Source organism: Capsicum annuum, chromosome 4 (genome assembly GCF_002878395.1).
Source record: "Capsicum annuum cultivar UCD-10X-F1 chromosome 4, UCD10Xv1.1, whole genome shotgun sequence".
NCBI lineage: Eukaryota > Viridiplantae > Streptophyta > Magnoliopsida > Solanales > Solanaceae > Capsicum > Capsicum annuum.
In genome coordinates, this window is record NC_061114.1 from 125,215,540 (window position 1) to 125,234,425 (window position 18,886).

The 18,886-nt window shown below is 38.7% G+C and overlaps 1 protein-coding gene across 1 annotated transcript in view; it reads right to left on the bottom strand.

Moving 5' to 3' along the window:
* Nucleotides 1-18,886, bottom strand: part of LOC107847306 (mediator of RNA polymerase II transcription subunit 25) — a 77,015-nt gene that overhangs the window by 36,510 nt on the left and 21,619 nt on the right. Inside the window, exons 7-11 of the mRNA XM_047411975.1 lie at nt 12,924-13,134; nt 12,336-12,403; nt 11,449-12,261; nt 4,787-4,840; nt 4,538-4,566 (exon numbers count right to left, since the gene is read on the bottom strand). Coding sequence (XP_047267931.1) covers nt 4,538-4,566; nt 4,787-4,840; nt 11,449-12,261; nt 12,336-12,403; nt 12,924-13,134 — 1,175 coding nt within the window. The remainder of the gene's footprint in view (nt 1-4,537; nt 4,567-4,786; nt 4,841-11,448; nt 12,262-12,335; nt 12,404-12,923; nt 13,135-18,886) is intronic.

Consider the following 18,886-nt stretch of genomic DNA (forward strand, 5'->3'; position numbering starts at 1 on the left):
TTGCAGGTTTCAGAAATTTAAGAGCTCTAGAATTTCTATTTAGGAATGTGCCAAGAATTGGTGGTGTCATGGCGGACTACTAGACTTTGTGTGTCATGATGTCGCATTGTATTGGGAAAAACCTACGAAAAACATCCTTGGGAAGAAGAGAGAGATAGAGAGAGGAGAGCAACGTAGAGGAGCAAAGATGAAGAAGATGACCCAGACTCCAAGACTAATTTATCATTTAATTGACCTTTAGTCTTTTACTCACTGCCACGTTGATTATTTATTATTGAGATTAACTATTTTGTGTATTTTTTGATAAAATGAGATAAATATTACATATATTAATTAGAATTTAAAAAATGAGGATAAATATTTTAATTATCTAATTAATTAAAGATTAATATATATGCTTTGAAGGCACACATTTTTTATTGAAACTATCTTTAGCGTAGGAATGCCGAACATATTAATACTCCCATTCTTTTTAGTTGTCATAACTACTAAAAATAGTTATTTCTAAATACTTGTCAAATTAAAGAATCAAGAGAGCATTAATTATTCTTTTCCGATTTTGCTCTTTGCATTAGTTATTTTAAAATTAAGAGGTAGGTAAAGCTATTTGTAAGTTTCCACAATGTCTCATATCTATGCATATTTTTATAGCTATATTTACAGATTTTTAGTTTCTTTTTCTGTCGAGTCCCCGCAGCCCGCACCATTGTCTATATCTAGATTCATATCCCTGAATATTAAAAATTATCATGAAGGATCCAACATGAGGATCCACACCCGTGTCAGACACCCGCACCGATTTCGAGCAACTTAGGAAACAATCTCTCTACTTCATCTGAGGTAGTGATATGGTCTGTGTACACTTTACTTTCCCCCAGCCCCACTTTGTGGGAATTCACTGGTGGTGGTTGTCGTTGTTGCTATAGACACATGGAACTTTGTGGGATAATCAAGTTTTCCCTCACATTGCATCAAGTTTGGTGCATCAAAGGCTTTGCATAAGCCTTCATAACCAGCTTTGTCCATTTTCATGTGGAAATTCTAGAGCATTTGAACAATTTGTTGATTAACAGAACTGACACCATGCCATGGAAGAGAGTTCCATTGTAGGATTGAGATGAATAATGAAATTTTGAGCCATGTGTTGGTACTAAATCCATGATTTGTGGCGGAACAGAAGAAAAATTCAATCCATGAGGCAATTCTCCTTCTTAATCAACATTGCAGATGCTTCTGCAAACGCTTCCCTCTAAGTCAGACATCATCCGTGTAAGCTCCAGTACATGGAGCTAAATGGATAGAAGGTCATGTGTATCCGTGCAGAAAGAGTCTTGGATTTTCGAAGGCATGGGTCTTGGACTATCAATTTGACCTTCTAGATCTGCTTCTCCTTTTTTCTTCTTTTTGGCCCTGTAGTATTAATATACCTGGTCAATTTTCTTAGAAGTGGAAGGCCAGTTCTCCACTTAATTCGGCACAATGGCTGAAATATTATTTGTGATTTGAGGCCCCATCTCTTTGGCATGTGACTTACAAATCAAAAGCTAGTGACACGTGTTGTATATGTGGCCTCTCTAGGGATTTGACGTGTGGAAGGCTCAATACACAAGCCCCTTCATTAATGAAGATACTTTGTCGCTGCAATCTGCCTTCTCGACACGACCCATAACTTTGTATGACAATCCGCAATTTCATAACTCCAGCTCCCTCAATCAATGCAAGCTTACCCTGAAGACTTGCAATTGATTTATTGATACAAATTCTAAACCAGTGAAGGTGAGTCTTATCTTCATCAATGTCAACAAAGCCGCTACCGCACAAATAACCAATAACTTAAAAGGAGCTTTCTGACAAAGCATGGAGTAGAATTGTGAATACTTTTATCCATCTACAGGGGGTGTTTGGATTGGCTTATTTTAAGGTGCTTTTGGCTTTTAAGCACTTTTTAATTTTTGGAGGTGTTTGATTAAGACACAAAGTGCTTTTATGCACTTTACTTAAGGCTTAAGAAGTACAAACAAAAAAAATGCCAAAAGCCAAAAGTTGGTTGCTACTTACTTTTGGCTTTTAGCTTTTAGCTTATAAGTCACTTGAAAAAAAAAGTAATCCAAACACCCCCATAGTCAGATTTTGATTCCATCATTTCCAACCCTGTAACCGGAAAACACAATTCCAGAGATAACCTTCCGCCAAAGGATTATTAAATCTCCCAATAAGGCATTTGGTAAGAAAATGGTTGCTTCAGCTCCAAGAGTGATTTTGATTTTGTTTTGAACTGTTACAGCATAATTTATCTACATTGAAAGCAAAAGCTCTGGATTTCCTACCTCAAAATAAGTTATTGCCTGATTCTGGAGTATCCATTATGTCGCCAGTTGCTCTGGTTCCCATAGAAATATCAGGATTTTTTCTGTAATGTCACCACACCAATGTCAATAGTTTCTAAAATGATCACCAATGATTTCCTGTCACCCAATCACACCTCAATTTGAACAAACCCCACCATAACTGTTAAGATCTGATAAGTTCTGTATAGGTAGGCCTCTATCTTCCTATCCCATCTACAGCAAAGATTCCCGTTTCCCTGTGAAGCCTCTTTCAAAGCACCGCATAGCCACCTCAAGTTGCTTTTGTAGATTCTGATCTTGCTAATGAACCTTCTGCTGCACTTGTAAAATAAAAATCATCTGAGCCGATCTTCGCTAATGTCGACTACTACAAAAGACTTACGTCCGGCTGAGAAATAGGCTCTCCCATTCATCAAGGAGGAGAGAAGCTCGTCTAAAAAGGACCAAATCCAATTCGAAAAGGTATTTTCTGAAAATTGGCTCATCTCCTAAATGAGAAAATTTTGAAAAGGTAATTAAGTTATAGAATAATGTCTCAGTTGTAGAAAAAGAATTTTATAAAAGGTGACTCTGTCACGAAACAACTAAGTTCTTAAAACTAAATCAGGAATTCCTTGGCGTCAAGTGGATCAAGACAACAGAGTTCTCTAGGTGTAAAATAAAAGATCTTGCAATTAGAAGATGGAAAATACAGCAGCATAGCTAAACTTACACTTTAAAATTCAACTACAAGATCTCCTTACCACTTATGAAAGACAAAATGTAGTCATTCACAATCCAACAAGAGATAACACCATTGCAATCGACTTGAATAGTGTGAGAAATATAAGAGAAAATAATACTGAATAGTTGTAACTACATTATTACACTGAGGCCCTATATACACTACATTCTAATCCTTTTCTAAGTAGGACACTACATTACAATCCTTTTCCAAGTAGGATTCTATATTATATTCCTTCTCCTACTCATATTCTAACACTCCCCCTCAAGCTGGTACATACAAGTCATATGTACCAAACTTGTTACAGATGTAATTAATACGAGGACCAGTGAGGGACTTGATCAAGATATCTGCAAGTTTATCACTCGACTTTACAAATTTTGTAACAATATCTCCTTAAGAGTATTTTTCTCAAAGAAAGTGATAATCAATCTCAATGTGCTTAGTCTCTCATGATGAACTTGGGCAATCAGTGATTTGTACTCTTTGCCCATCTCATAGAAAAGTGATATTTGATATTTTGATCTCCTCCTTAGGGGTTCGGATTTAATCATAGGACTAAACCAAAATAAGTGATGCATGTTTGCATAAATTGTACTGAACCACTGGAAAAATCGAAAGGATTCTGACAGATCTTGCCAAAAAACTGACAAAGGTCGCCGGATTAGGATTCCAGTGATCATAATCCAAAATAAAACTAATTGAAAGGCTCACAAGGACTGGGCGAACCGGGCGAACCTATCAGAAAAGGAATTTCTGAAAAACTGGTTGGAATAAGCCTGAAATCGCCAGAACAGTACTGAAGCCGCCAGATTTTAGATTTGATTACTAAGAAATGGTCAAAATTCGAGAAAATTATATGGGTAGGATCGGAATGATGACGGACCCTACTGAAACTACATAAATTAGATCTGAGGAGTCATCGAAAAGACGCACGGAACAACATAAATCAAATCTGATGAATCATTGAAAAGACGCATGGAACTACGCAAATCAAATCTGAGGAGTCACCGAAAAGACGCATGGTACTGTGCAACTCAGATATGAGAAAATATCATTAGAAAGATGTATGGTACAACCTAAATTAGATATGAAAAGCCACCGGAAAGAAACACGGTGACCCAACTTTTGTTAACATGATCATTGGCTAGACCGGTGGCATCTATGGGTAATAGCCGCCCACCGGCAGCGAAAGCTCATTGATTCTCCACCAAGATCGTAGAGGCTCTGATACCATGTGAGAAATATAAAAGAAAAATATCATTAAATTGTTGTAACTACAATATTACACTGAGATCCTATTTATAGGCACTACATTCTGATCTTTTTCCAAGTAGGACACTACATTACAATCCTTTTTCAAGTAGAATTCTATACTCTATTCCTTCTCCTACTCATATTCTAACAAATTGAAAGAGGCATTGTGAAATCATTATATCAAGAATTTGTGAAAACGAAAACTTACGATTCAGAAGCTGAGGCGCTCCTGTATCCCTGACACAAGAAATTGAATCAAAAGATTTTGTACAATCAGTAGAGATCCAGCAAACCATTTTACAACAAGAAGAGATAATTACACAATACTCTCAACAAAAAAAAAAAAAAACTTTAAGACACTACAACTTAACAATAAACCACTAGAAAAAGATCAAAAAATAAAACAAAAAAAAATTGAAATAACTAGAAATTCCTATAAGATTAGTCATAGGCATACCTCTAATCTGGTAATAAATACAGGTTGGCCCTGTCTCTGACCAGATAAGTTGCCCTGCAACATTTTCATTATAAAATATCAGGAGTACTTCAGCAACAACATACAGAAATGTAGCTTCCTGCAGGTAGTTTCCAAAAGAAAACATGAACATGATGGGATGACTAAAAATTTATACCAAAATATCTTCAAAATAACAGGCAGTAAAACAAATCGAGTTTATCAGCATATACCAATCTAATTCCTCACCATCATAAATAAAATGCATATCATCACTATTCAAGGGTATAGACATATCCTCGGTAAAAACTATAAGTTCAAAACTGTTTTGTTACAACTTCAAAGTATGATTTTGCTGGTTCTGCACGAAGTCTAAAACTATTGTTTCCTTCAAAATTAAAAGTATTTGTTTATGCATCAGAACAAGTTCTCCCTTCAGCCCGAAACATCAGAGCAACAGTTAGTAATTCAGCAATATTATGATATGGTCCAAGCAAATCAAACTGTAAGGTGCCTTAGAAAATAGTGCAAATTCCCTTTTTTCAAGAAAGACTGATGAAGCATTATAGGCCTCAGCTATCTTCTACCTCATCGAGATAACTATACCAGAGCAAAAGAAAGCACTAGAGGAAAAAACAAAGTGAAAGAGCCAGCTGAATTTGAAATTATTATCCCTCTTAACTATAGGCATATCACTGACTTCAACGAAAACAAAAACTACATTGCTTATCTGGTAGAGCATTTGCTGACGTGCCAAACCCACATGGTTAGTTTTAGCTTACAATTTTGGCCTAACCCTTAGCATCACAAGATGGCATGTTCAGAACTTCACTTTGGCTGTCAAACTATTCTAAAAGAGTACCCATATGGCAAGAGTAAGTGTAAGCATTCTGCAACATTTACCCATCAATGGGGAAGCTTAATCAGACTACATTTTGCATAGAAATACTTATGTGTCAGTAACCCAAAAACGTAATTTGGAAGCACCAGCATGAAATATACTAATTTAAATCATCCTCAAACTTACCCATCACTCCAGCCACAAAATTAAATTCCAACCTACCTCACAGTATTGTTCCTTGATTTTCTCTGTAATAAACATCTGGCACATTAGGTTCATCATTCTAAGATAAAACATCTGAACTGAATCACAATGAAGGAACCCAGCAACTAAACACAAGGTGCTAAGGGTTAAAAGACAACCAAGATCGGAGATAGCTGATTTTCCACAAAATCTTTTTATAATAGAGCATATATTCATTTATAGATCCACTTGAACTTGAAATTTTTCTTTTCAAATTTACAGAATTCCAAGGAAACTACTCAAATACCCCTCTTAAATATAACTAAAGTTTAATAAAATAATATAGGTAAGTGGATATCAAACACCCCAAAAACATCAATTTAGACAATTACAATTGTGAACCCAACAAATATGAAAGGATGAGATTGGATGTGATACTTCATAGTTCCACGGAAATGGAGGAAATATTGCAGTAAATGGGAACCCACTAGAGCCTATGGGAGAGCCCTTTTGAAAAACCCCTTAATCCACAGGTATATTACTACCACCAAAGGTGTTGTCGCCCTTCAAAAGTATTACACCTTACATCTTGTCGTTTACATCTGTGCTCACAAAAAGTCTAAAACATCAAAAATATCTTCTGTTTGAGCTAATAGTTTTTGCTCACACCAAAAATAAAAAATACCTAAACAATTCATTTTGAAAGATTGTAAACTGTTGTGCATCCCCTCAAAGCTCCTCTTGTTTCTTTCGGTCCAAACTGTCCACCAAACCAAATGCAAGCTAGGACAATCTTCCATCTCTTTTCCTTCCTGTTCACATTGCCATCTATATTCCAGCATCTTAACACATCTGCTATGCTTCCAGGTTTCACCCACCTGATCCCTTTCATGCTAATGAACATCCTCCACAACTGGCCTATCCATTTAAAATGCAAAAAAGATGGTTGATTGTCTCCGCTTGTTCCCCACAAAGAACACACCTCGAGGCTAATTGATGACCCTTTTTGCTCAAATTTTTGTGTGTTAGGGATGCCCCTTTGGCCAAGAGCCAAAAAAAAAAGTTGATTTTGTAGGGTATTTTTGGTTTCCATATCATCTTCCACGGCCAATCTCTTTCCTTCGCCCCTGTTGTATTCAATTCCTTGTATGCGGAGTTGACAGAGAAATGTCCTCTCTTGTCTTTGTCCCATTCCAGTCTATCTTCTCCTCCATTTAAGTTGTTGATTCCAGCTTCTGAGTTGTAGAAATCTGCAATTCTTTCCATTTCCCAGCCATTAAAATGTCTCCTTAGGAATAAATTTCATCCTTGTCCAGACCACATCATGGCAACAGTGGCTTGTTGTTGCTGACACAAGATGTAAAGTTTTGTATGTTTTTGCTTCAAGGTTTGATACCCTATCCATTTGTCATGCCAAAAGGAAGCTTTCTGCCCATTTCCTATTTTTACCCTGATCCTACTTTGCATTAATGGCCATAGATTCCTGACAGCTCTCCAGATTGAGCAACCATAAGGTGTTGTGACAATCTTTGTCATCCAACTATCTTCTTTACCATATTTTGATATGATAACTTCTTTCCACAACATTCCTTCTTCAGTAGCAAACTTCCACAACCATTTCATCATCAAGCTTTGGTTCTGTTTTTTCATATTCCTAATGCTTAAACCACCTTCTTTCTTGTTTACTAGCAACTCCTCCCACTTGACTAGATGGTACTTCATTTTATCTTCATTTCCTTGCCAAAAGTTCCTTCTCAAAGTATCTATTCTCTTGCTAACACTACGAGGCAATGGAAAGATGGACATCAAATAAGAAGGCGAAGTGTCCAGTACACTATTTATGAGTGTCAACGTTCCCCCGAGAAAGGTATTGACTCTTCCCGTTTGATAGTCTTTCTGTGCATTTTTCCACTACCCCATTCCAAATCCCAGTCGACTTACTTTTAGCTCCCAAATGCATTCCAAGATAAGTAGTTGGAAGCTCTCCCACTCTTCCTCCTAATCTATCTGCAAGAGTTCTTATCTCAGTTACTTGATGGGATAGATGAAGCTCTTCCCCCAGTTTATATGTAACCCAGAAAGTGCTTCAAATATGATGAATATGACCCTTAAAATCAGAACCTGTGCCTCATCTGCATCACAGAAAAACCAAGGTGTCATCTGCATACTGTAAATGTGTTTGCTTCAAACATGTTTGCCTCTCCCAATTGGAAGCCTCTGATCCACCTCTTTTTCTTTGCTTTATTCAATAGATAGCTCATACCCTCCATTGCTAATATGAACAGAAATGGAGACATGGGATCACCCTGTCTCAAACCTCTCTCAGACGAGAAAAATCCATTTGGTTCACTGCTAATTAGCACGGAAAATTTGACTGTACTAATACAATGTTTTATCCATTTGATCCACCTCGCACCAAAACCCATCTTTACCAATAGTTGTAGCAGGAAGTTCCAATTTAAGTGAGCATAAGCCTTCTAAATGTCCAATTTACACATAATTCCAGGTTTGTTGCTACATTGTCTAGAGTCAACACACTCGTTTGCAATTAATACTGCATCCATTATCTGCCTCCCTTCGACGAACCATTTGTTGTATGTCGACCATGCCAAAGATCACCTTCTTTAATCTTTCTGCCAATAGTTTTGCAATGATCTTGTACACACAACCAATCAAGCTTATAGGTCTATAATCATTTAGTTTCTCTGCCCCCAACTTTCTTAGGAATCAAAGCCACAAATGTAGCATTCAAGCTTTTTTCAAAAAAACCCTTTCTCATGGAAATTCTGTACTGTTGCCACCAAATCTACTTTGATTATCTCCCAACATTGTTTGAAAAACTCCATAGAATATCCGTCAGGCCCAGGGGCCTTGTCTCCGGCGCATGCTTTAATGCTTTCCAGAATCTCTTAGGGTTCGAATGGTGCCATCAATAATAAGTTGTCCTCGGTTCTGACTTTGGGACAATTCTCCATTTCTAATTGTGGCCTCCATTCCTCTGTTTATGTGTACGGTCCTTCATAATATGACACTTATCTCTTTTTTCACCTCTTCTGGGTCCTCCATCATTGCTTCTCCAACCTTTAGTTTGTCGATGGTATTGAATCTCCTGTGGACATTTGCAATTTTGTGAAAAAAGCTTGTGTTTCTATCCCCCTTTCTTAGCAAAGTTGCCCTGGATCTCTGTCTCCAGGCAATCTCTTCTTTCCTAGCTATATCTTCAAATTCCATTATAAGCGCTATTCTGGATACGATCTCCTCCTCCTGTAAAACTCTGCATTCCTGAATCTTCTCTATTGCTTCCATATGAGCCAAAACTTCTTGCTTTTGAGCCCTTAAGTTCCCATGTCTTGTCTTGCTCCACTCCTTAGTTTTATTTTTAAAGCTTTCAATTTTGCCATTAGAATGTAGTCCGGACTGCCCTCAAAGTTGAAAGAGTCCCACCAATCCTTTAACCTCTCCTTCAAACCTTCTGTTAGCAGCCACCAATTCTCAAATTTGAAGTAAGATTTAGATGCTTCCCATTCACCGCATTGCAACATGATAGGGTTGTGATCTGAGATGACTCTTTGTAAAACAATTTGCTTTATGCATCTGAAGCTCTCATCCATTTCATTTGAGATGAGAACTCTATCCAACCTTGTTGCACTTTCATGTCTATCTCCTTTCTTCCATGTGTATTTCCCCTCTTTCAGATCTAAGTCTACAAGCTCCATGTCTTCAATAAATTCAGAAAAATCCATCATGGCTTTACTAATTCTTCTGCAGTTCTTCTTTTTAGATGGATACCTGGTTGTATTGAAATCCCCACACAAGATCCAAGGTCCAGTCATTAGACCCCTAGCTGCTCTATCTAACCCCAAGCTTCTTCCCCTAGCATATGTTCCTTCTGTAGTGTCGCTATTTCTACAGAGAAAATATTCTTTTGAGAGTTGCAGATGTTTGCTTGTATCTCTATATCAATAATGTCTTGCTTTTGGGCCTTTTCAATAGTTCTTTGCTGATGAGAGACTGTTGAGCTTAAATTTTGGCCTATATGCTCAACTCTTTTAATATAACCTACCACAGCCCCAAGTGACCCCTTCTCCTTCAACTGCTTTCCACGTGTTCTAAAATTTGAATTTTCTCCACTTTTAGTTGTGCCCACGTGCCCCACCTTTAAATTTGCTACTTCTTTATCCACCAGGTCTAGGGTTTCCGACTTCTCACTATCCATTGGATCGATGCTTTCCTCCTCTAGCTTTTCTGTCTCCCATCTGACAGTGACCGGTGATTCCACCCATATCGGAATTGTGTAAATGTAGCCGCCGCTGGCCATCTCTATTTCTCTCTGTACTTTCTTCCCATCTCCGCGAACCTTGATGCGAGCCCAGTGGAGATGATTTTTAAGAGATGTTTCCTCCTCTGCTTCGATGAATCCTCCACACTGGTCACCGATCTGTTAGAACATATTGTTCGACCACATGCTCAACGGTAACCCTAGGATCCTTATCCATACCCAGTCCCTCCGTACCTCCTCCGGCCAGCGTCCGGTGGTTGGATTCCACCACTCCAGTTTCATCCTCCTCTTTTTCCAGATCCACTCTCCAGATGGGACACGCTCTGCGGCTTTTCTTGAAGGGAGTTCGAAGAGGAATTGCCCATCGTTCATTGCATAAACACTCACCCCAAAGACTGACCTCCAAGTATTGCAGGCCCATCTTCTCACATCATTTAGAGCTGGTGTTTCTTGAGTTGTCTGAAACTTGCCGACTATGCATCTGCTTTGAAGGTCCTTTTCCGTTGCCTCTAAACCTCCGATGATTCTTATGCTGTCATTTTCTGCTTGTACATGTGCCTTCTTCAGAGCTTCTGCTGTCCACCTATTGTTGGAGCAAGCCTCTTTAAAGGATTTGGTCAACTTGGGCATCGCGGCTGTCTGAGCTTCCTGCACTTTCTCTGGCACATTAATGAAACTTGACACCGTATGAGCTATGTTTCGCCATCCACTTTTGTGTGTACTCTCCGGTGTAATAATGATTGATTGTTCTGACCTTGTAAAACAATAAAGCTTATGTACCTCCCATTCTTATTGTATTTAAGACTGCAGAGAAATTCAGAGAAGTGGTCCTTCATTCTCCATCTCTTAATTATGTTTCCCTGTACTTCTGATGCTTCAATAAACACCATATATATGAAATAAACACCTAACTGTTACTGGTATCACAAAATCTTTGGCATTGTGAGAATCAATTGTTATATTGAAATGACTACATTGTTACACCACATAACAGAAAAACGATTGACAGAAAGTTTGCCAAACACCCTCATGATAAACTAATCTTGTACTGGCCTCTTAGTGGTGAAAAAAACAAAAAGAAAACATAAAATCCCACTTTTGTAAGTGTCAGATAAAGAAATCTCAGCAGATATTGTAATGCCAAAGGATTTTAGAAATAGAGGCTGATTGATTTAAAGCAAAATAAGAAGTGCCAGCAGAAAACATCAAGGCGATATAACCTATGACATTCTTATATATATATATATATATCCTAATTTATCTGTTGTTCACAAAATGAATAACTTTAAAGGACGACTTAGTTTCTATAGGAACAGAGTCCACTGTCCAGCTTCAGCCTTTCTACTGATTAATCAGTCTTACCTCCCAAACTTTCACATATTTTGATTGAGCTGATGGCAATGTAGCAGATGTTTGCTGTTGAGATAGAGGCATGTTAGCTGCTGTGCTGTTCACACCAACAGGTTGCATGCCTGGTTGTCCTTGTTGAGACATCCCTGGAGCAGGCATCATTGTGCTAGTTCCGGAAGGCAAACCAGTTGCACCCATCCCAGTCAGCACATTCTGGTTCATCACTGTCCCACTTGGCATCATTTGTGTGCCTGGTAGATTACCTTGGCTCATTCCAGGAACGGTTTGACCAGCCATACTAACACCTCCTTGGATATTACTCAAAGGCTGTGAAATGCTAATGTTCGAATTCCCAGACATACTGGGAGCAGTTGAAGTGAATGAAGAAGGAGCAGAGTTTTGCGTATTCTGCCCACTTCCTGTTAGTGGAACAGACCCAGTTATTGTTGTCACACCTGATTGTCCAGATGATAATACAGTTTGAGCAGGGACGGAAGATGCCATTCCACTAGATATCATACTTGAAAGCATAGGGGTGCCACCCATAGATTGCAGTCCTATAGAAGTTCCCCCGGCTAATGCTTGGCGTGCCTGAGCGACATCGTTCAAGATTCTGACATTTACTGCTGCAGCAGCAACCGGACGTAAGGACTGCGTCATGACTATGGGTTTCATCTCCTGAACGTTCTCAGTATGTGATGCCATCTCCTGAGAAACAGAAAGAGGAGAAGAAGTTTGCAAGCTTGGAACAGGTTGAAGCGCAGGACGAACAGATGGAATATGTGAAAATGCAGGTCCAGCCATGGAGGTTGCAGTGTTGGGCTCCTGAAAACAAATGTTAAAATATCATAGAATCTATGATAATGTCAGTGTAGCAAGCAGGTGTACAAGAGTCTTACAATTTTTACAGTTGCAGGGGGAATATTTCCAGCAGAAATTGGTGATCGACTCATAGCAGGTACATTTGCTGAGAGGTAAATATAAGAGAAAATCAGTAACCCTCCAACAATATAACTGCACAGGAATATCTATAACCCAGGATGCTCTATAAGCACCATGAAATTAAAGATTCGTTATTGATATTTAGTATTTTTTAATAATATGTTTAGTGGATCTTTATAATCCGTTATTGATATTTATTATCTTTTAAAGGGATAATTTCAGAGACTTCCCTCCAGGTTTTCCTTCGTAACATTTAGTTCCCTCGTGGTTTGAGAGATTACACATACCCTTATTTCTATTTTTTGTAACTAAACTAGTTTCAGATAATAAAAGTTATTTATGTTCCAAATATACCCTCTCTCGTGTGCTTTTTCTCACTAACTTATCTCTTGGTTTGCATTCCTATATTTCTATTCACAAAATTACACTATCAAATGGAAGAGCATGCAAATGAATAAGGTAATATTAGGCTGAGCAAACGCTCCTACAGAGCCAGTATAGTATATGATAAAGCTTGAAAATAAGTTCAAAAAAATTACACAAACCTGCTGAAATAGAAATTGATTGTGGCCCAGAAACTGGTGGAACAGAAGACACATCCATCTTGACAGCGCTTTGATTTGATGTCAAATTGGTCATTCCAGAGCGACTGAAAGCAGCACGAGCCTCGATGAAATTTTCAGATATTAAAACAAGAAAGTTTGGATTCTTAGCTGTATCAATGGGCTGGTCAGCTGCTCGTGGATTGTGTTTTCCCTGTATCCGTACAAAGTTCACACTTAGGACAAAATTAAAAGAGTTAGATGATCAAAAACACACCTAAACTATCCAGATTGTTTGAGTTTCCTACCTGAACTATCACAACTATTTATCAAAACACACCTAAACTATAGTTCACTAAAGGGTTTAAGTTGAGCAGGACCAAACGGAGTATCTGGAGTGCAAATTCAATGAGGAGTTGCATGAGGAAGATGTGGAAGTGTGTATGGACACGCAGGCTTTCCCCAAGAGCGATCTTTTCAAATATCATGGCTCTATAATCCAAGATGTAGCGTCATAGACGATGATGTCACTCATCGTATTGGTCCCGCATGGATAAAGAGGAGGCTTGCATCCGAAGTCTTGTGTAATAAAAAGATACCACCGAAATTTAAAGGTATGTTTTATACAGTGGTGGTCAGACCGACGTTGCTATACGGGACGGAGTGTTGGCCGTTCAAAAACTCCCATATTCAAAAAATGCATGTCGTGGAGATAAAGACGTTAAGATAGATGTGTGGACATACTAGGTGTGATAGAATAGAGGAATGAGGTTATTCGAGATAAAATGAGAGTGACTTCCATGGTGGACAAAATGAGAAAAGAGATATTGAGATGGTTTGGACATGTGATGAGGCGAGGTTCAGATACCCCAGTGAGGAGGCGCGAGAGGTTGGATACAGTAGGTGCGGAGAGGGGTAGGGGTCAAGAGGTGTTCAGACAGGACATAGCGCATATTCAGGTTAACAAGGACATGACCTTAGATAGGGAGATGTGGAGGACAAGCATTAGAATAGAAGGTTGGATGGGTAGGAGTGTTGTCGTGCACCATAGTATGGTAGCTTAGGGTTTAGCCGTAGATATCTATTATTTTTAATGTTATTGTGTTACGATACCGCACTATTTTATTTTGTGGCGATTAGTGTTTCATATTTTCTTCACTATTTTCCTCTTCTTTGTACCTGGATTTGCTACATTTGAGCCGAGAGTCTTTCAGAAATAGCCTCTCTAACTCCTCGAGGCAATTGTAAGGTCTGCGTATACCTTACTCTCCCCAGACCTCACTTGTGAGATTTTACTAGATATGTTGTTGTTGTTGTTTCCTACCGGCATTGTGTGGTGCCTGAGGAAGATTATAAGGCCATCTTCCTTCCATGGAAGACAAAACCTACTGTTAAGAATCATGAAGTAATAGCATAAAGATAAGTATCACAGAAGATTCCAAGGCAATTTAAAACGTATAAATACTTTATCCATGATGCCTTAAGAGGTTGATCATATTTAAGCACTTGAGATGCTAAAGGTTTCTGCACCGCTATAGGATGCTGCATATTCTCAAATTTGGACTCATAAAATGAAAACGAGATAAGTAAATTGGAGGATGTCACTGTGGAGCTCATGGATATACCTTTTTTTTTAGGAAAGGTAATATGTATTCTTTAGCATTAAAGGAGATGCTGGCCACCTTCAAAACGAGATTACAGTCATAATAAAAAAACTAGACGACAAGCTTCCTATAAGCTCTGTAATTTGATCTACATCCTCTATACACAATTGTTTACACTAAAATAGTGAAGTGACTAAACATTTCCATTTGACTTTGTGAATGGAATTAGCCTTGTCTTTGAAACACCTCCCATTTCTTTCCATCCATACAGTCCATCAGATGCATGAAGGTATCAGCTTTCACCACCTTTTCTGAGTCTTGCTTTCCCCTCTCCTGATCCAGCTGCACAGCAAATCTAACAGATGTTCATGCATTGTCCAACTATAACTAGTTATGTTGAAGAACAACTCCCATAGGTGAGTAGTGAACTTGCAGTATAAGAACAAATGCTTGTTTGTTTCCCCTGTTAAGTTACATAGGAAGCATCTGGGGACCAGTTGCATTCCTTTCCTCTGAAGTACTTCCTAAGTTAAACAAGCCTTTCTGAATACTAACTAGGTGAAGCACTTCACTTTGGTTGGGATCAGACCTTGCCTGCCAGATGTTGATGTTGTTCCAGTTGTATGGATTGCCTCTACCCCCACCTTGAATCTCTCTTCTATAAGCATTATTTACTGTGAAGCTACCATCTTTGGTAAGTCTCCAAATGGCCCTATCTGTTGGACCAGTTGTGATGTTGTGTACCAGCACTTCCAACAATGATGTCACCCTCTCCACCTCCCAATTATTTAGAAGTTGTTGGAGTCCCATGTCGGTGGGTTAAAAGGGTCTTTGGTCTCCTTATTTGGTCTTGGGCAATCCTCCCCTCATGAGCTAGCTTTTGAGATTGAGTTAGGCCCAAGATCCATTCTTTATATAGTATCAAAATCAAGTCCACCCAATTCATCATTTCCGATGTTGGCCCCTATCTGATATTGTCCACGCTTCAGATCTGGTAGTCCTGGGCATTGGGTTGGGGGTGGGGCGGGGTGGGGTGGGGGTGGGGGTGGGGGTGGGGGTGGGGGTTGGAGTCCTACATCGTCGAGTTAAAGGGTCCTTGGTCTCCTTATATCGTCTTGGGCAATTCTTCCCTCCCCTCATGAGCTATAGCTTTTGGGGTTGAGTTAGGCTCGAGATCCATTCTTTACATGTTAGAATATGAGTAGGAATAGAAATAACATATAGAATCCTACTTGGAAAAGAATTGGAATGTAGTGTCTATAAATAGGATCTCAGTTGTAATAATGTAGACACAACAATTCAATAATATTCTACTATTATATTTCTCACATGGTATCAGTATAGAATCAAATAGCTTCCACTGCCAACGGGCGGCTATTACCCATATATACCACCCATATGGCCAATGATCATGTTAGCGAACGTTCGACTACCATGCTTCTTTTCGGTGACTACTTCCTCATATATGATTTACGTAGCACCGTGCTTCTTTCCGGTGACTACTTTCTCATACCTAATTTGCTTAGCACTGTGCATCTTTTCAATGACTATTTTCTTATATCTGATTTGCATAGCACCGTGCAATCTTTCCGGTGATTTTTTTCTCATATATGATTTGCATAGCACTATGCATCTTTCTGGACTACTTTCTCATATCAGAGTTGCATAGCACCGTGTCTTTCCAATGACTCCCTCAGATTTAATTTGCTTAGGGTCGTGCCATCATTCTGACCCTACCCATATAACTTTTCTTTTTTAGTAGGGTCGTACCATCATTTCGATCCTACCAATATAATTTCTCTTTTTCAGTAGGGTCATGCCGTCATTCTGACCCTACCCATAGAATTTCTCTTTTTTAATAAGGTTGTGTCTTCATTTCGACCTTACCCATACAATTTCTATTTTTCAAGTAGAGTTGTGTCATCATTCTAACCTACCCATATAATTTTTCCTCAGATTGTGACGACTTTTCTGCTGTCAAATCTAATAATCCAGCGCGTGAGCATGTTCCGGCCAATTTTTCGATGAATAATTTTCCAGCAACAGATCGACTTTCCGGCGGTGCTTACAACTTTTCCTACCACTTTTTTCAGTTTGTTTTCCTTTTCAACTGAGGCCTCCAAGACATCCAGAGCAGTCCTTACTAGATCTCTTGCAGATAACTTCACTAAGTCTCTCATTGATCCTCGTATTAATTACATCTATAACAAGCTTGGTACATATGCCTAGTATGCATCAGCTTGAGGGAGAGTGTTAGAATATGAGTAGGAATAGGAATAGCATATAGAATCCTACTTGAAAAGGAATTGTAATGTAATGTCCTACATGAAAAAGGATTGGAATATAGTGTCTATAAATAGGATCCCAGTTGTAATAATATAGACACAAGAATTCAATAATATTCTACAATTATATTTCTCACAGACGTCTTCTGAAAGAGAGGTTCCGTCCCTGAGTAGTCCAGCATTCATCTATTATAGCATTAGGGTCGTTGCACATTGAGAACAAATATGGAAAGACCTCACATAAGGGCGTCTGGTCTATCCATCTTTCTCTCCAAAATTTGATCTTGTTGCCACTGCCTACATTTAGAGAAAGATTACCTTACATTGATTTCCCTATATTTTCCTACAATCACCTCATTCCAAAGTGCACCTTTTTCTTTCATGTATCTACACAACCACTTCATTAACAGTTTTTTTGATATCCTCAAGTTGCTAACCCCGAGCCCCCTATTCTTACACAGCATAATTGTATCTCACTTCACTAGAAAATACCCCTTCCTTTCTTTGCCTCCTTTCCACATCAAATCCCTTCTAATTTTGTTCAGCTTCTTTTCCACTTTTGGAGGTATTGGAAACAAAGACATGACATTGGTAGGTAGAGAGTCTAACACAGTTTATTAGCGTCACTCTACCCCCTAGAGACAAATACTGTCATTTCCACCTAGCAAACTTCCTCTCAGCCTTTTCTAAGATCTATCCTGTTGTATTTTTCACACAACCCACAAAATAAAAATTGACCCAAATCAGTTACCGGAATTGACGCACGGTGACTGAGTTATCTTGTCTGAAATTTCTAACCTGCTTTGATACCATGTGAGAAATAATGGAGAAAAATATTATTGAATTATTGTAGCTAAATTATTACATTGAGACCCTATTTATAGACACTACATTTCAATCCTATTCCTAATAGGACACTACATTACAATCCCTTTCCAAGTAGAATTCAATATGCTATTCCTATTCTTATTCTAACACTCCCCCTCATGCTGGTGCATACAAGTCATATGTACCAAGCTTGTCACAAATGTAATTAATACGAGGACTGGTGAGGGACTTGGTGAAGATATCTGCAAGTTGATCACTTGACTTCACAAATTTTGTCACAATATCTCCCGAGAGTATTTTTCTCTGACAAAGTGACAATCAATCTCTATGTGCTTGGTCCTCTCATAGAACACTGAATTAGATGCAATATGAAGGGTTGCCTGATTATCACATACAAGTTCCATCTTATCAGTTTCTCCAAATTTTAATTCTCTCAACAATTGCTTGATCCAAACCAGCTCGCAAGTTGCTGCAGCCATTGCTTGATACTCTGCTTCGGCACTAGCAACCACACTCTGTTTCTTACTCTTCCAAGATACCAAATTACCTCCTACTAAAACACAATATTCAGATGTAGAACGTCTATGAGAAGGTGATCCTGCCCAATCAGCCTCTGTATATCCAATGATATGTTCATGGCCTCGATCCTCGAAGAGTAGTCCTTTACCTGAAGATGACTTTATAAATCGCAAAATCCGAACAACTGCATCCCAATGACTATCACAGGGGAAGTCATAAACTGACTTACAACACTCACAGGAAAAGAGATGTCAGGTCTAGTCACTGTGAGATATATAAAGTCATCTCCAGGTAAAGGACTACTCTTCGAGGATCGAGGCCATGAACATATCATTGGATATATAGATGTTGATTGGGCAGGATCACCCTTTGATAGACGTTCTACATCTGGATATTGCGTTTTAGTAGGAGGTAATTTAGTATCCTGGAAGAGTAAGAAACAGAGTGCGGTTGCTCGATCTAGTGCCGAAGCAAAGAATCGAGCAATGGTTACAGCAACTTGCGAGCTGGTTTGAATCAAGCAATTGCTGAGAGAATTAAAATTTGAAGAAACTAATAAGATGGAACTTGTATGTGATAATCAGGCAGCCCTTCATATTGCATCTAATCCAGTGTTCCATGAGAGGACCAAGCATATAGAGATTGATTGTCACTTTGCCAGAGAAAAGATACTCTCGAGAGATATTGTTACAAAATTTGTGAAGTCAAGTGATCAACTTGCAGATATCTT